The sequence below is a fragment of the Chenopodium quinoa genome, unplaced genomic scaffold (assembly GCF_001683475.1).
Source record: "Chenopodium quinoa cultivar QQ74 unplaced genomic scaffold, ASM168347v1, whole genome shotgun sequence".
Classification (NCBI taxonomy): Eukaryota; Viridiplantae; Streptophyta; class Magnoliopsida; order Caryophyllales; family Amaranthaceae; genus Chenopodium; species Chenopodium quinoa.
Genome location: NW_018742556.1, coordinates 1,675,554 through 1,693,950, shown reverse-complemented (window position 1 = coordinate 1,693,950; position 18,397 = coordinate 1,675,554). Strand labels below are relative to the sequence as shown.

At 35.3% G+C, this 18,397-nt stretch overlaps 3 protein-coding genes across 4 annotated transcripts; 2 read left to right on the top strand and 1 right to left on the bottom strand.

The window, feature by feature from the left end:
- The first annotated feature begins 498 nt into the window (after positions 1-498).
- On the top strand, positions 499-4,083 carry LOC110720468 (sterol 14-demethylase-like). Of its 2 annotated transcripts, none has more exons than XM_021899505.1 (3): positions 499-896; positions 1,717-2,210; positions 2,733-4,083. In XM_021899505.1, exons 2-3 carry the CDS (start codon positions 1,737-1,739, stop codon positions 3,729-3,731), a joined length of 1,473 nt encoding a protein of 490 aa, XP_021755197.1. In that variant the 5' UTR covers positions 499-896; positions 1,717-1,736; the 3' UTR covers positions 3,732-4,083. The 2 variants fall into 2 exon arrangements, with proteins under 2 accessions (XP_021755197.1, XP_021755196.1); XM_021899504.1 differs by having other exon boundaries at positions 501-896; positions 1,720-2,210.
- Positions 4,084-4,361: 278 nt separating this feature from the next.
- On the bottom strand, positions 4,362-6,944 carry LOC110720470 (ATP synthase subunit delta', mitochondrial-like). Its single transcript, XM_021899506.1, has 2 exons — positions 6,463-6,944; positions 4,362-4,910 (listed from the first exon to the last, which is right to left on the bottom strand). Exons 1-2 carry the CDS (start codon positions 6,709-6,711, stop codon positions 4,566-4,568), a joined length of 594 nt encoding a protein of 197 aa, XP_021755198.1. The 5' UTR covers positions 6,712-6,944; the 3' UTR covers positions 4,362-4,565.
- A 1,623-nt stretch (positions 6,945-8,567) lies between these two features.
- On the top strand, positions 8,568-15,020 carry LOC110720467 (probable dolichyl pyrophosphate Glc1Man9GlcNAc2 alpha-1,3-glucosyltransferase). Its single transcript, XM_021899503.1, has 4 exons — positions 8,568-9,537; positions 12,064-12,270; positions 12,867-13,104; positions 14,532-15,020. Exons 1-4 carry the CDS (start codon positions 8,812-8,814, stop codon positions 14,930-14,932), a joined length of 1,572 nt encoding a protein of 523 aa, XP_021755195.1. The 5' UTR covers positions 8,568-8,811; the 3' UTR covers positions 14,933-15,020.
- The last annotated feature ends 3,377 nt before the right edge of the window (positions 15,021-18,397 follow it).

The window sequence follows — 18,397 nt, the reverse complement described above, 5'->3', positions numbered from 1 at the left end:
ATTGAAATACAAGACATAAGAATATTTGTTATAGTGCATTCTACGCATTGTAACCGAGTAATAGATTTGTTATTCGTAGCATAAATGTGACAATTCAATTTATAGTTTAGGGTTTGGGTATTTGAGAATCCTAAATTGGGCTAAGTTCGCCATGAGCTAAAAGAGCATAAATTTTTTTAGTCCAATGCTCTAAAGTAGTCAATTCTTAATCATTCTCATAATTGGATTTAAATCTTATTCCTAGTCGTTCTACCACTATCTAAGGAGGCAATGGGGGTACTGAGCCATGAAAGAGTAGCGTGTCATGTCAGGTCAAGCCATCAAGTTCAATTATTTATCATTCTTTGTCATACAAGTATCCACTATATCGACCCACATTATACTTTTGCAACAAAGAACACGACTCAAGCACAACCTACGGCCCAACATGCACAGCATATCGTACCACGCTATCTCGGGACCAGATGCGTTGTGCTACGAACTAAACTAGTTCACTCTAGTATCAACTTCATCCCCCATGGCCCATGTCTACAGTCTACTCCACTCCATCCATCCAGATCCCAACTTTAAAGAATTAGATTATTGGAATCATTTAGATCAAATCTGAACCACTGATCTAATAATTAAAAATAAAAAATAACCCAATGAAAATTTAAACTCAAATCTCACAAAATCAAGAATAATATAAAGCATAAAAACAAAAATTAAGAGTATAATACATGGGATAATCCGCCTAACCCCACAGCTGTTCTTCGAAATAAAAAAATAACAAAAACAAGTGGGTCAATTAGCGACAGTATGTCTTAGTGCTGTGCAAATACCTCACGTTTCAACCCCTCTTCACATTTTCATCTACTCTCCTTTCATTGCTAATTTTCTGCGTTTTTCATGATCTGGTAATGTTTCTATCTTATTATTTGATGAGAATCTTAGATTATTGTGTTACTTTTTTATTCGTGTGATGCCACTTCATAATCTGAGTTTTGTTAGATTTATAAGTTTATACATTGGGTTGACATTTGATTAATTAGAGATTGATATAATTACTTATTTGATAATCTGCTTGATTGGTTAAGCATTATTTGTTTATTTCTGTTGTTTTCCTTTGCTTTTATCGAGTCCAATTGCGATTTCATTTCTCTGTATCAACGGTTTCTTATCTTAAGTATTTGGAAAATTGTTGTTTGGGAAAAAGTGAGTGGGATTGGTTTTCTTTGTGTATGTTATTTTTTGGTATAGAGAGAGCCATAAAGGGTAATGTCGTAGACGGCATTCGATCCGATTGCCAACCATAGATTAACTAAGTTAGTTGACATCCACGTCTGTTCTGTCCATGTGAATGACTAAAGACAGTTAATATCATCAGATTGGTGTGTTTTGAGACTTGGAGTTACTTGTATACCACCATTCACCTAAAATTGAACTTTGCAAAGGGGTGGCTTTTATAGTTTTATGTAATTTTTGTAACTAAGGAATACAATTGTCGTATACAAGACTTACGATTGTCTCTTGTGTTTATGTGTTGGGGAAGTCATATGGTTTTGAAAATGGCTCCTGAAATTTGGAGATATTTAGTTGAGGAGTTTCAGAACTTTGTGGACCTTTTCATTTCTTATTCTTTGAAACACTAGAAATTCTCTGCTAACCTTTCTTTTGAGAATGCATACCTTAATATATGTTCCTTGGTTGATTATTCTTACTTGATTCTTCATTTAGTAGCGGATAGAGCTAGCACAATGGAGATAGAGATCATGGACAGTAAGTTCTTAAATGTGGGGCTACTCATTGTAGCAACCCTTATAGCTGCTAAATTGATATCAGCACTAATTATGCCGAAATCTGCAAAACGGCTACCTCCGGTGATAAAGGCCTTTCCTCCTGTCATTGGTGGCCTTCTTCGCTTTCTTAAGGGCCCCATTATCATGCTGAAGGAAGAGTACCCAAAGCTTGGAAGTGTATTCACCTTGAATCTTGTCAATAAGAATATTACCTTCTTGATTGGTCCTGAGGTGTCTGCTCATTTTTTCAAGGCACCTGAGACTGATCTCAGTCAGCAAGAGGTCTATCGCTTCAATGTCCCTACTTTTGGACCTGGTGTAGTCTTTGATGTAGACTACTCTGTTCGCCAGGAGCAGTTCCGCTTCTTTACTGAGGCTCTTCGTGCCAGTAAACTCAAGAGCTATGTTGATCAGATGGTTGTGGAAGCTCAGGTCTTTCTCTTCACTTCTTTTCTCCTTTCCCTTTAGTTTCACTTTGTGTAGCTTGTATCTTCTTTAGAGAAATGCAATTTGTCTGATTTGATACAGCTTTGCACAATTCAATGGTTCTTGTTAAGTTGTGTAAAAATCCATGGCCAGTATGATTTTCATTGATCTATATTAGGTTACAATAATGACTCTCCTAATCGCACTGGGAGACATACTAAAATGATATTTACTCAGAGACTTGTCCAAAATTTATGACGAGAGCATTCGATGTATATTCTCTGCCTATATATTTTATTTGAATTTTGATGTCATCCTTTAGCAATGAATGTCATATTCCTCTACCTAAAGTGATTGATATTGTGATGTGAGTTCATTTGCAATACTGAACACTTACAGTACCTAATATCCAATACACTTGATGTATTTTGAAGCTGAAAATGATAGTCTTTTTATATGGCTAGTCTTTTCTCTGATTCTAATACCATTATACTGCTTATACAAAATTATTATTTTTTGTGTATATAGGATTACTTCTCCAAGTGGGGAGAGTCTGGGGAGGTTGATTTGAAATACGAGTTGGAGCATCTTATTATATTGACAGCCAGTAGATGTCTCCTGGGTCAGGAAGTCCGTGACCAGCTCTTTGACGATGTGTCTGCCTTATTTCATGATCTTGATAATGGGATGCAACCCATTAGTGTTATGTTCCCATATCTCCCAATCCCTTGTCATCGCCGCCGTGATAGAGCCCGTAAGAAGCTAGCTGAGATTTTTGCAAGGATTATATGTTCGCGTAAATCCTCTGGCAAGTGTGAGAATGACATGTTGCAGTGCTTTATTGACTCGAAGTACAAAGATGGTCGGGCAACAACAGAGGGAGAGGTCACAGGTCTTCTGATTGCTGCACTGTTTGCGGGTCAACATACCAGCTCCATTACATCTACATGGACTGGTGCATATCTTCTTCGTTATAAAGAATTCTTTTCTGCTGTGGTTGAAGAACAGAAAACTGTCATGAAGAAGCATGGGGAGAATGTAGACCATGATGTTTTATCAGAGATGGATGTCTTGCATCGCTGCATCAAGGAAGCACTTAGACTCCATCCTCCACTAATTATGTTGTTGCGCCAATCACATGGTGATTTCAGTGTGACTACTCAAGATGGTAAAGAATATGATGTCCCCAAGGGTCATATTGTTGCTACCTCACCAGCATTCGCCAACCGTCTCCCACATATATACAAAGATCCAGACAGTTATGATCCTAACCGTTTTGCCCCTGGTAGGGATGAGGATAAATTAGCAGGGCAATTCTCGTACATCTCTTTTGGAGGGGGCAGGCATGGTTGCCTTGGTGAGCCATTTGCTTATTTGCAAATTAAGGCAATTTGGAGCCATCTTCTAAGGAATTTTGAGTTTGAACTAATTTCTCCATTCCCAGAGATTGACTGGAATGCCATGGTAGTGGGCGTGAAGGGGAAGGTGATGGTTAGATACAAGCGAAGAAAGCTTGTGGTTGACTGATTGTGGTGAAGCACCCTTTAAATTTAATTTATTTGATATGTTCTGTGCCACTAAGGCCATGCTTGATGTTCATGTTAGTAGAGTTGGCAGTTGGTTGTAGAGCTGCACCTTTTTTTTTCTCTTTTTGATTTTGCGTTTGTATGTAGGATGTTATTAATTCCAGTGTCTTTCAGATGCAGACTCTTGTGGTTACGCCATTTCTTGAATTTTGACTAGACATTACTACCGTAGCTCTTTTGGGTTGATTTGGAACTGGTAAATCCCTTTGCTAGAATGCTATCATGATACTCTACTCGGATAGTTTCTGTATGTTTCTGAATACTCTTAATGTGAACTGTTATTCTTATTGGAACTGGTAAATCCCTTTGTCGTTCTTCCAAAAAGCTTTGCATTACTAAGACCTAACAATGTAACAATCATATTAAACCATGAATTAACCTAAACTGTTTAGCAGCAAGAAGGTAATCCTTCAGTTCAAATTTGTGCTAGAATGGACCTTATTCTTATTGTTCACATATTCCCGCGAAGGGGGTCAAAGTATCCCACGTTTAATGAGCTATACTGCTCGTGTCACAGCCACGCAGGCATTACCAAGTACATGTTAGGAGAGTTGATTAGACAAGGAGAAAGTACACAATAAAATCTACCTTCTTTGACCATTTCATTGCCACATAGTACATGATAAAAATACAAGAAAATTACACTATCGTTCTAGCTTTTGGCCAAAGAGAGAAAGAGTTGCATATCCACTAGTACACTACACTACGTCGAGGAAGACTAACAGGCAAACTTCCCAGGAAAATATCATACTCAATTACTAATATTGCTGCAGTTTTACCCCATAAGAGCAGACTGTAGCGCATTGTGGACATCTACTCCAATTTGTGCTTCAATTTTCTCATAATCAGTAGCGGCTGAATTTAACTTCTGTGAGAATTCGGCAAGCCCCTTTTGGACCATGTTAGGATCAATATTATCTAAAGGAACAGCCTCAACTGTGATAATGTCTGCAACTGAGTTTGGATGGATAAAGGCAAAGCCACCACAGACAAAATACTTTGTTATTTCGTTGCCTTCCTGAAGAGAGATAATGCCAGGCTTCAGCTCTGTCATGGTTGCTGTGTGTCCTGGAAGAACACCCATCTGCCCAGTTATGGCTGGCACTATGACCATATCAACCTGCATATTAGGTTTTGGGACATGAGATTTTTGTTGATACAACTTTTTACTCCATACAAATTCATGCTCAAACTACATATATTTCAGCAACACAAACTACGATTTACTAATGATTGCAAAGATGATGGAATTGTTGATTAGGCGTGCATTGCACATCTTCATCAGAAAGTTCAATTTGGTTCAGACTTCAGGATGCGGAGAGCAGGAGATCTGAATTTTGTCAAACTTTTCAAGTCTAAATTAGACTATTAGAGCAGACTATTTCAGTGATATATGGTAAGATACCTAGAAAAGAGAAGGCATAAAAGCAGCTAACTTGAACAAATCCGTCACATTTACCAAAATATCTAATCAAAACAGCGTTGGGAGTCATCAATGATCAGGTAAGAGCCTGCCAAGAAGACATACAAAGATACACCAAGAAGTTTCAAAGGCTACACAGAAAAGACATAAAATAGAAAGGATCTTATTCCATGGCATCCCACAGAAAATCAATAAGATTATTTGGTTAGGGGTGAAGAAAATCCAGTAGTTCTGGAAAACAGATAAAATATAAAATTTCTGCATCATCAAAATTTTACTAGGTACAGAAATCACTTATGAGTTATGACTACTTTGTGAGTTGAATTGAACCTTCATATCTAATATCAACTAATCAAGCTTTAACTCAGTATGGTGTTTATTTTAGCTCAGCACCACATGAAACAACCTCATGATCCAGCCTAGAGCTTCACTCCTACCTATAAGACTGAAACGCCTTTCGTTCTTTTCATGTCCCATACTATGATTTTACACAAAACAGGTTTTGCCAAAGATAGGAAGATGTTAGAGCAAGAACAATAAAACTCCAGCACTTCAATTAAACCTCAATACTGTAACAAGACATGATCATCTAGCCTAAACTCTCAACATTAAAATCGAAAACAACAACGTGATACAGAAGACTGGAACAGCCATATGAATGAAGGTTCATTTGTCTAAGATTCCAATATCTAATTTTCACTTAAATCACATATCTCCATAATATTTTCATACTTGTCCTTTCCACTGGATTAGAATTTCTTTTTTAATATCAAAGTGAAGTACCAATTTTAATCTTGATTGTGATACTCTATATTTTACTAGGCATCACCAACTCACCAAGACACCAACCACACAATGTCCAGAGATCTGACAAGTAAAGGTGACACAAACATATGACCAAAAAAATGAGCAAACAAAAACGAACCAATATTTCAAACATAGTCAAATCATGTACCAACAGAAATTTATACCTCTATAATTACTATTTATAGTATAAAATAAATAATACCAAAAAAAAAAAAAATCTGTAGTACTGTATAAATTGCTATACAGTAAAACCCATCGAAATTTACACCAGAAAGATTTAAACAATTGATTTACCAACCAACAACAAACCCAAAAATTCAACATTTTGATAAATTCATATTCATGTAAGATATAAAAACAAAAGAACATAATTAAGCAATCCATATTCCAAGATTAAATCTTTTACAATATAAACAAAAGAAAATTAATGTTATAATGTTACCTGTTTGTTGGAAAGGTGGGAAGAGTAAGGAAGATGAAAATTAAGGGTGAGTTTGGAAGGAATTGAAGTGGGTATTGGAGGAGAAGGTTGGATAAAAGAAAGAGGAGTTTTTGGTGGGTCAAAGTTGGGCACAACTTTCATCCAAGCTTCATTGAACATTTCCTCTGCTTCCGCCGGCGCCGCCGCGTAGATGGTGGAGAACCACCGTGAGGCGGCGGCGCCGGCGAGTTGTGAAGCTCTTGGTAGCATGAATCGCTCGGCTCGCAAGTCGGAGAGAAGAGGGAGAAAGTAGAGAGAGAAGTGAGGAGTGAAGTGTGATGAAGTAATGAAGTGAAGCTTTCAAATGAGATTGTGTTTTATGTTTATTTTGGAGGAATTTGTTTGGTTTTGGGAGAAGGGAGATGGGTTTTTGTTGGGTTGTGGAAGGTGATTTTGACTAGCCAATGACCAAAAAACATTGTGGGGTTCTTTGAGAAATTATTTCCCAATTTTAATTATTGGAATAATTAGCCAATTTTTATCTATTCATTCAATTCAATTTTAATACTACGTAATTATTATTTCCAAAAAAAAATCATTTAGGAGTTAATAATGTTTATGCTTATATTGTATTGTGATTTGATTTGATTTGAGATAGGTTACAAATTACACAAAAATAACATGTAAATAATCCTTATGAAGTTATCGTTAGGTATTAGTGTCATTTCCACATTACTACTTGATCTAGCATCAATGACACCAATTTATAAACTTGAGGTCATTATTTCAAATTTTCAATATAGTTAGTTGTATATGGTGTTACGGCAGATTATTGGCGAGAAAGGATAATTGTGTTTACCCATGTATATAAATTTACACTTGTTTTTAAAAGTAAAGTTGATGCTTATAGCAATCTTTTAAACATAAAAGGAATGATATAAGAATCTCACAAGAAAAAACTAGTCTTTTAAAATTCTAGTATAGATACAAAGTATATACCATTGATCTTCCAAAATTGGAAGTAGTGGCGCATCTATCTTAGACAGGAATCAAAATCATCAACTTTTAGAGATAAAATACTTAAATATAAGTACTTTAAAGTCACACACAAACATGATTGCCACTTTGGTATAGGCAAATATAAAGTACTAGTATAGGTGGTCATGAATATAGGGGTTGTTAAAATGTGAAAGTGGGTGGGTTGAGTCATATTCCATTTAGCTTTGAAAGCCCAATTATAACATAGCTAGGTTGGGTGTCTTTGGATTTTTATACCTAAAGTGTATTTGCACTTTCTTCTACTCTAGTATTTTTCTCTGGCCTTTCCATATTTTAACCTTCTCCTTGAGTTGTGCTTATGAGTTGCTAGGGTAATTGGCCAAACTTAATCATCTAGGTAGTATGTAGCTTATGCATGATTTATTAGTTGTCAATTGTCATATTTGTAGGTTAGGGCTTAAGTCCACTCTTTGTTTAAGAATTTAAGCAAGGTAGCAACTTGTTTCTTGATCTCAACTTGTTTCTTGACCTTGTATCTTTAAATGTGATTGACAATTTATTGGATCATTTATGATTTATAGATTATGATTGATTATAATGGGGGTGAAAACCCTTATAATTTGTCTAAATTCATGACAATTTCCCTAAAGATCTTGTTAGATATTAATTATTACTTCAATTAGCCATTAATTTTAAATTTTGCTTATCGCCTCTACTTTCTTACCCTTTTTTCTTATGAAGTTGTTTAAAATTTATTTTTTATTGACCTTTTTACTTTACGACTTTATCTCAGCTACGATTATTTGTATATAGTTCGGGGTTGATCTACATTTCCTAGCAATTTGTTGAAGTTGAGATATGTTCGACTCCACTATCCTCATTGTTATAGTCATTTGAAGAATTGAAGTCATCATCTTAGTTCGTCCTCTTGGTTCGCCAATCGATGTCTTTAGAAGTCTTTGTAACGCTAGGAGCCCTATTGAAACAAAACTTCTCATAAATCAATTAGGTTTAGATTATTTGACAAAGTTTTTTAAGAGCGGGGGAGAAAATGTAAGGACAATTTCACCCTTAATTGCTCCCATTGATGACGATTGATCTCACAACCTCATTACGATATACCGTACCATCCTTGTCAACGGATCAAGTATTCCTGTGAATATTATCTTAATTTACTCTCTCCATAATCAAATCACACACAATGTTTTAACGAAGAACAATGAAAACATGAAACAGCAGAGAATGAAATTGAACGGGTGAATTCAGGATCCAACTACCAAAAACTGTTACCATATTCATATTCCTCAATTTACAACCCCTCTTCCCTTTCCATTGTTAATCTTCTTCACAAGCTCCATTTCTCTCTCCTCCATGGAAGACCAACCTCCAAAACCCATCAAAGAACTCATATGGTTTTCCCTCATTTCCACTTCAATCAAACTCCTCTTACTCCCATCTTACCACAGCACAGATTTCGAAGTTCACCGCAATTGGCTCGCCATTACCAACTCTCTCCCTCTTTCTCACTGGTATTCCGACACCACTAGTCCTTGGACCCTCGATTACCCTCCATTTTTCGCCTATTTCGAGCTCTTTCTCTCTCTTTTCGCCGCAAAAATTGACCCCACCATTGTTAATCTTCATGAAGGTCTCAATTACAAGGCAGATTCCGTCGTTTATTTCCAGAGAATCACAGTGATTGTCTTCGATTTTGTTCTTCACTATGCAATTTATCGAATTACTCGAAAATTGGATTCGACAAAGCGGAGATTGATCTGGGTTTTGGTTATTTGGTCACCTGCATTGTTGATTGTTGATCATATGCATTTTCAGTATAACGGGTTTTTGCTGGGATTGCTTTTGATTTCGATTTCAGCGTTAATGGAGGGGAGAGATTTGATGGGGGGTTTCTTTTTTGCGGTTTTATTGTGTTTTAAGCATTTGTTTGCTGTTGCTGCTCCTGTATATTTTGTGTATTTGTTGCGGCATTATTGTAGAGGTGGATTGATCAAGGGTTTTGGGCGGCTTTTGATGATGGGGTTGGCGGTAGTGGTGGTTTTCGCGGCGGCTTTTGGGCCATTTGTGTACCATGATCAGGTATAAATGTTGCTTCTTTGTGGCAGTAGTATGTTTATGTTTGGTGTATGTTTGACTATTATGTTGTTTAGTTAGTTTGTTGGAGGTATAAATTTGAAAATGTGTGAGTTTAGTTATTACAGTATTGGTTTTATCCTTGCTTCTTTCTGCAACACTATTCTGTTCTGTTGCGAATGCTGAATTGTGATGATATTCTTATTGATCAACCTTGTTTATACTGAATCGAACAATGTGAACTTTAGGGTTAAGAAATTCTTGAAGGGATGATAAATGGAGGGTTAGGATAAGGATGAAAGAAGTTTGGAGATATGTGATTACTCTTTCAAAGAAAGAGAAGCTGAAATAATGCCAGTGTACCTGGAAATTGTATGGGGGGTTTAGTATACATAAGGAAGAATGATTAGGTCTACTCGTTAGTCTTCAAGTAGAGTTCTTTAATTGTTGCCGGTGATAGAGAAATTAGAAATATATAGGTGAAGAAAGTTTCTTATACGTCTACTTTGATTTATTTATTGTCACGTATTACCTATGAGTTGGTGATGTTAGCAAATTCTTATGGAATGTGGGTAATGGAGTATTGAGGAGCTGTAAATTAGATTCTTTGATGCACAATGCTTGTGCATTGATAAAAAAGAACTTGTTTTAACAGGACATACATATTCTGATGTGCAACGTAGCACTCATAGATAATGGTGTCAACTTGTGAAAGTCCTTAGCTTATACTTCTTTAGAGGGGAGCTACGTCATGGTAATCAAAGCAAGCTTGTGAAGATTTTCTATTTATGAAGAAGTAGATAGTGGAGTTAGGAGAAATTTGTGAAAGCCAGCTTTAGGTTGTATAACCCTTGAGGGGGGATCGACTTTATTGAAAGGTTGTGATTCTTGTGAAGATTTGCTATGGATGAAGTAGATAGGGGAGTTACTGAGTTAGGAATACAAGAAAAATGTGCCGTTGTGAGAACCAAGTTGGTAATTACTTAGCGAAGAGCCAAAGAATCATACTTTACATACCATAGCTGATCTAAGCTTGTAGATGTGCGGTATTGTTTAGATACACAGTGTTTGCAAAGTGAATAGCTGCATACTGTTAAAATGAAAATGAAAGTCTGAGGAAAAGCCAAAGAACTCGGAAAGAAAGAAAATGGATGTCATAAGTTTTTAATGGTGTCCCCCCCAATCTTTTTGAAAGTCATACAAATAGATATTTTTGTCATATGGGGTATGTGGTCTTTTGCCTTAAGACATGATGATTAATGAAAAATGAGGTGGTTCTAGGCACAATTTATGACTCCCAAGGCCCTTTGGGAACCCATGGAAGTACCAGGTAATCTCGCCGGGTGAAAAAATTGATGTACGGAAGCCAAATTTGAAGGCTATACACAAAATTGAAGCAACTTAGGAGGTGTCGGGACCTGGTTTCAAAAATTCACGGAATACTACGGGATGCATCCCGGATCATATAATGTTGTTTCGACACATATACTACCATTAGTCAGCTTCATAAAGGCCCTGTGAAAGCTTATAGCCAATACAAGAGGCATGTACGAAAACGGGTAAATTTGATGCTTAAAAGCAAATTGGATGGTTCCACTCATCCAATTGGACTCTTGGAGGGTATTAGGGTCTATGGTAATCATCTCGACAATTTTTGTTTCCGGGTAAAAAAAAGTCGAAAATTTCCAAAACTGAAGGTTATAATTCACGCTTTTTGGGCAATTTTGGAGGTTTCGGGACCCAGTTTAGAAAAGTCTTGAGATGCTAGGGGATACATTTTGGGGTCATATCATGTTGTTTGGAACCATATATAATCATTATATGTTGTCATTAATGTCCATGGTAGCCTTGACTTTATGAAATGGGTGCACGTTGTAAATGGGTATATTGACCTTTTAAAGGCTACCGTTGAAATTGAAATTTTGATTTTGGTGTCCCCCTATCTTTTTGAAAGTCGGAACCCACAAATTTATACACATTGGTCCCAAATAGCCATTTGAGGGGATATAGTAAAGTAAATTACTAAAATACATAAAATTTCCAAAAACAATGAACTTGTTTCCCTGAGTGTGAATTTTCATATGATAGGAAGTTTTGAAAACGCCAAGCTAGGAAAATAATCCATTCATAGCTATCCTAGGTAAAATGACATTCTTTGTGAGATGGGCTGAAATAAAAAGCATGACATTCTGTAGCAGTGGAAGTGTGTGAGCTTAGAGATTCCTGTCTTCTTAAGTTCTAGCAATTGATCTATCGAGTGGCATGGTATTATTTATTGTTTGATGTAAGTTGTAACTTGTGTGCATGTATGGCACATTGGTACTCATCAGATGATGAAAAGTGCTCTTATGAAGCACTCGGGTCTGAGAATTCATTTGATCCAGGCATATGGCACTCGGGTCTTAAGGATATGAGATGCTAATTGAGCCTTCCCCTGATTGTTATGCTATATTTTGCACACTACATAAAACTCATTTTGACTGCATGTTTCTTCTTACAGGGTTATTTAATTGTTCAGTTATTACTTTGCAGATGCTTCAAGTCATCCATCGAATGTTTCCTTTTGGCAGGGGTCTATGCCATGCATTTTGGGCTCCAAACTTTTGGGTGTTCTACATAATGGCAGATAAACTACTTGCTTTCTTTCTCAGAAGAGTGGGTTTTAATGTCCACAGACCAACAGGTTCTTTCACTTCTGGGCTAGTGGGGGACTCATCACCTTTCGCTGTACTGCCTCAGGTAGAATAGTAGAATTTTAGTTCCGTTGCATTTTTATTTTCAAGTTTGTAAATTTATGATGGTTATTATCTTTAACTTGTCTTTAAGTTCGGCTTTCTAATACTACTTACCTGTAATTTTAGTACACTTATGAATTGAGTGGCTTAGTTGAAAAAGACGCATGTTTCCATACTATTTTTTCACTTTATGTATGGAGGGTGGGAGGGAAGGGGGGAGGGGGGTTGGGGGTGGGAGAAGTCCTAAGAAAATCCTTATTGTATGGTTAAAAAGTAGCATCTTCTTGAAGAAAATCTTATACTGAAGGTATGTGTTAGTAAAATATTGGAGTTCAATGACTTCGAAGCATAGTATGAATTAGCATTCAATTTTTAGAAGTGAACCCTCTTGTCAGCACCTTTTCTGTTTCCCCTGTCTTCTGCCTAGAACTTGCTCGTCAATTTTTTTCTTTTCACTATTAAGTAATCCTTGTGATGATTATGTTGCCTGGGCCTTACTTTTGTATATCTGCGATAGTTGATTAAATAAGTCTTACTGTAGATGTACGAATTATTTGTTAAGGAAATGATGTGATAATATCCTTTTTGTTCTGTCAACAGGTCACTCCGTTGATGACCTTTATGATGGTCTTGCTTGCCATCTCTCCTTGTCTTATCAAGGCCTGGAAGAATCCTCGGCCAAGGAAGATTGCTAGATGGATAGCTTATGCTTACTCATGTGGCTTTGTATTTGGTTGGCATGTCCATGAGAAGGCAACACTTCACTTTCTTATCCCTCTGGCGATTAATGCAGTGGACAGCATAAATGATGCACGGCATTACTTTTTGGTCTCAATAGGTATGACTTTGCTTTCTAATGGCTATATTTGATCATTGCTTCATTACATGATATTGACTAAGTTTATATAATAAATTAATTGGTGTCTGCCATTTTAAGCTATGTAATGCACTACTCTTGTTGATCTTAGGCAGCATAATGAGAATTGTTGAAAGGGGCTGATTGCCTTCTTATATGCATGCTAAATGCTAGTGGAGCTAGTTTGTTTCTCATTGTATTTCACCTATAGGCTATGTGTTATTCATAGTATGATTTGTATTCGTCCACTACGTGATTACTTGTTTTGTAGTATGGTAACTTCACTTCTAAAAGTTCGGTTCAAAATTTTTGCACTACCCCCTGTTCTTGGTTTTCGATTGTGGTCAGCTTAATGGCTAGCTTGCCCATCTTCTCCATAAAAACAACCTGTCACAATATGTTTACCTCTTGAGTCTTCTCTCCTATAGTCTCTTCAATGGAGCTAGTCAGTGAACGATAGCTTGAGTTTTGATCATACCATGATAAGACATTACGAAGTTTTTAAAGCCTACAAACACAAAACATTGGGAAAAGTTGTTACTGAGAAAACTCCTTTCTGTTTTACTAGTAAAGCTCAAAACTTAGCGTGGCACATTTTAATCTGCACTTCGAATAAGTGATAGCTTCATAAAATGCCTAAGAAAGGAGAGAAAAAAATTCATGGAACTGAAGTTAAAAGCCGAGACAGAAGTACGAGGTAGGCTATGTATCTTGCAGTGCTAAGTTTTTAAGTCCATCCAAAATTCCAAACCCATCTTGTATTAGGATGCATCTATGATATCGAAATCTATGTAAAAGTTGAATATAATCTTGATGTACTTCGTAATACAAATATAAGCCAACAATTACTTGCAGTTATTGCTTTCTTGTTAGTCATTTGAAAAGCTAAATCATTACAAGTGAAGTTGCTCGCTTAAAAAGTAGCTTTTGTTTGGGTTGCTAATTCCTGTCAGACCGGGGCTCTTTGGTTTGTATAACTAGAACTTTGATGTATTGCCAGGGGGTGGGGGTGGTGGTGCACAATGATCTGGTTGGGCTGTGCATAGAACCATAACCAGCTTAGATTTTCTTGTTTTGGTGTGGATCGCCATTTACATGCTCTACAGCTTCTCAAATCTGAGTCCTTAGAGGTTAGAGACATCAAAGCAAAGGTGGATACATCCTAAACTGGTCAGAATTGATGACTTTTGCATGTAACTTATAGCCTTTGGGAGTTTGGGATGTCTACTATTGTTTAAATTTCAACTGAGCCTAATCATATTGTAACCTTAAATCACATGCACTAACTACGCTTGTATAATAATAAATTAATTTGGAAATGCCTTCCTTTTTTTCAATCAATCAAACGCCTTCCTTTCTTTACTATAGTTTATTGAATGACTAATTAGTTTGGTACCTCTGCTATGCAGTTTCGTGCTACTCTCTCTTCCCGCTTCTGTTTGAATCCAGAGAATACCCAATAAAAGTGACACTGCTGCTTCTGCACTGCATTCTTATGTGGTTTGGTTTCTCCATTTTTTCTGAGTCAATACCTACAAATTCAAAGAAAGATTTGCAGAAGAAGAATGACGAACTGAGAGCAGAGGAAGACCAGGGAATTTCCGAGAAAGGAAGCCTTGGCATTGGGTGGATCTACAAGAGCTACTTGCTAGGTCTTGTGGCGGTTGAATTATGGGGTCAATTTCTACATCCTTTCATTCTTGGAAACAAGCTTCCATTTCTACCTTTGATGTTAGTTTCTGTATATAGTGCATTCGGGATCATGTACTCTTGGATTTGGCAGCTGAAATGGATTATTCTCTATTCTTGATGTCTCGTTCTTTCTTCTTAGCTCGCTTCCTAGTGTAACCATGTCTGATATTTTAGGTCATACGTTGAGCAACTCGAGTTTGTTTTTCCGGCTTGAATCTTTTCTATGTCTCTTCGATACTTGCATGTATTACGAACAGAAGCAGTCCAATTTGGTGGTGGTTAAACATGAACCGAAAGGATTGATTTTCACTACATTATATTGGCCACAAATTATTCTTCCAGAAAGGGCTCTTTGGGCTAAAATGTAGGTGTTATTTAAGGATTGTTGGCCCAATATAAGAAATATTATAAAAAGACAAATTTGCCCTTACATACTTAAAATAAGATTGGTTGGAACTTGGAAGAAAGTAAAATGTTTCTTCCACATGACTATACCACCTTCATTTTTTTTTTAGTTGACACGTTTTGACTTTAACATTACACTCTCCTTTAACCGTGTTTTATGTTTTATATGTAATGAAAAATATAGTCATGTGAGATTTTGTTAGATTCGTCACGATAAATATTTTAAAAATATCAACTTTTCATAATTTTTGTTTATCGGTAATTAAAGATATAAATAGTTAAACTGTGCACTGAAGTATATGATTGCAAGAGTATAGTTGGGAAAAAAGTTAAGTGCATATTTTAATAAATCAACGCTTATTTTGGCAAAAAAAATAAAAAAGGGAAGAATAGGATATGAAATTAGTAATTTCACAGCTACCATCTTCCATTACAATAATAAGCCCATAAATATTGTTTAGCAAGATGTCATTTGCTTTGGTGAGCCATTGTAGGTAGTTTTTTTAGCTTTGTAATAATGTAATATCCAGTAAAGTGTATTTGGTTAAGCGTTTCCATTATGATTATGGAGCATTATTTTTCGATATCTAACATTCACTACTATTCAATACAATAAAGTTGAATTGAATCAAGGTTGATCACTAGTGTCAAATGTCAATGAAATTGAATTAACCAGAATAAATGCTTGCCATTTTAGTACTCCAAATTTCCGCCATTAGTAGACACGTTCACTATTTCAATTTTCAAAATATTGTAATAAAATTTAGCTTTCTACTGCGTTGAATTATATAATGACCTAATACGGTGACTTGATCTAAGTTTAAAGTATGATTTGATAATGTTTGATTTCCTTCACAATTTGATCTATTGACGTAATTAGAGTTAAACAATGAAACTAGATATACATCGCTAATCATGTGATTTTTAGAGACATTTATAATTATCAAAGCATAACCAAAATCAAATGATGGAAAAACGATGAATTCTAACACAGTACAATTGTCATCAATCAAGAGTATCTTCGTTAATAAAACCATGAAATAGACATAAGAGATATCGATACAATGTAATAATCAATTCTAATTTGAGCCGATTTACTGATTCATCACATGTCGCAATCAATACATATATATTTGTACATACAATACCTTTATTGACATTATATAGATGCATTACCTTATACTATGAAAAACATAGTAAAGGTATCACACTTCCTTAGCATGAGGGGTAAGGGATAGCCCCACACTTGAGCTACAAGCATTGTATCGTGTAGAATGTCAAACATGCCGATTTTTATCCCTTTTTCTTCCTTTGATTTTTACTATCTATAATCTTCCAATTGTCCTTAAAAATAATTATAATAAACCAGCACGCAATGCTAGGAGTATAAACAAAGCAAAGCATTTTTATTTTTATTTTTTATTTTTTGGGTTTTTTAATAATAAAATTAATAATTATTTTGGAACATCCCTTTAATCGTAAGGTATATACTCGTATATAATGTAGTCACATTTTTACTCAAAACTTTAGGAAAGTACTTGTTATATATTTGCATCACTTTTGAACCTACCCTTCAAAGTTTAATCCGTGGTTTATACACACGGGTGTACAGTGCTCATCATACACCCGGATAAATAAAAAAAAAGGCGGAAAGAACATCTTGTGTTTCATAAAGAACATACATGTATTTGATAAAGAACATGTTTGTATTTGACAAAAACATGCATTACCAAAGAACATAAAGATATAATAAAAAGAACGAGATTAAAACTTAATTAAATTTTCTGAAAAATTACACATTATTAACGGAAAAAATTTAGAGGTGATAAAAAATCTAGTAGGGCCGGGCCATATCATAATTTATCGTGTCCAAACCCGTAGAAAAGTAGCGGATTTTCGGGCTTTTTTCTAACCCGGTTTGAGTTTTAACTAAAAATGCATTTTTAGGTTTGCCCAATCCCACCCTATTTCGGGCCGGATCGGGTCGGGATGCGAGTCATGCCAATGTTGATCACCTCTTAAAAAATCCTTACCAAAGATATCATTTCCCCAAAAAATAGTTTTCTATCTCTCCAAAAAAAATTCAACTTTCCATAATAATTTATTTTTTTTACTCTAATATTATTTTCAATTAAAAATAATTTAAGATTTCAATATCAAATTTCAAAATACCATATGTTAAAAGAACATAATTTATATTGTAAAGTACATATAGTTAATACCTAAATAACACACTAATCAAACTTAAAGAATATACGATAATAAAAGTAATTTAAATATGACATATGATAATAAAAGTAGAATTTGGGCATCACTACGACCTTAAAGAACATACACGTCAAATTCATAGAACATACTTTGTATTATTAAACCCAAAAAAACATATATGTTTATCAACATATATTAAATAACATAAGTTATAATGTAAAGAACATATAATTTTACTCAAAGAACACACTGATCACACTCAAAGAACATATTAAAGGTATGTTCTTTGTCAAACATTAGTATGTTCTTTATCAAACACTACATGTTCTTTCCGCCTTTTTTTGTTTACCCGGGTGCACTATGAGCATGGTGCACCCGGGTGTATTATCTAATTTTCATTCAAAGTTTGGGCATTTATTTTACTTGATAATTCATTCATTCAATTATCTGCCTCTACTAAAAGTATTCAAAGTCAAATTAAATGTTGCTGCTACCATGTCAGATTGAAGCTAAGGTCTTATTTATTGCTCCTACGTCGCAAAACAAATCGATGTAGACACTTTATGTACATTAATGTATACGAATATACGATAAATACAATATATACATGTATATATATACTTTTCCTCACTAGAGACACTTTGAGTAATACCTATGCTAGTGAGTAGCTTAGTGATACCTTAATTAGATATAAAATATAAATCAATGGCCTTACTCAACCATTATTAGTTGTACTCTCTATATGTTTAGTCCCTTTGTTGCATTAAATTTGTTTCATCATATCAGAACAAAATACCTCCAATATTCTAGTTCAACTTTAAACTACCTTTTTTCTAAAATAAATTGAAATCTTATGTATACATCGATATTACACAATTTTAAACATCCAACTTCATATATTTTAGGATAAAGTACACTAATTAATCAAGTAACCTAGCTAAATATGAAATATCCCAATTTTAGGGTCTTT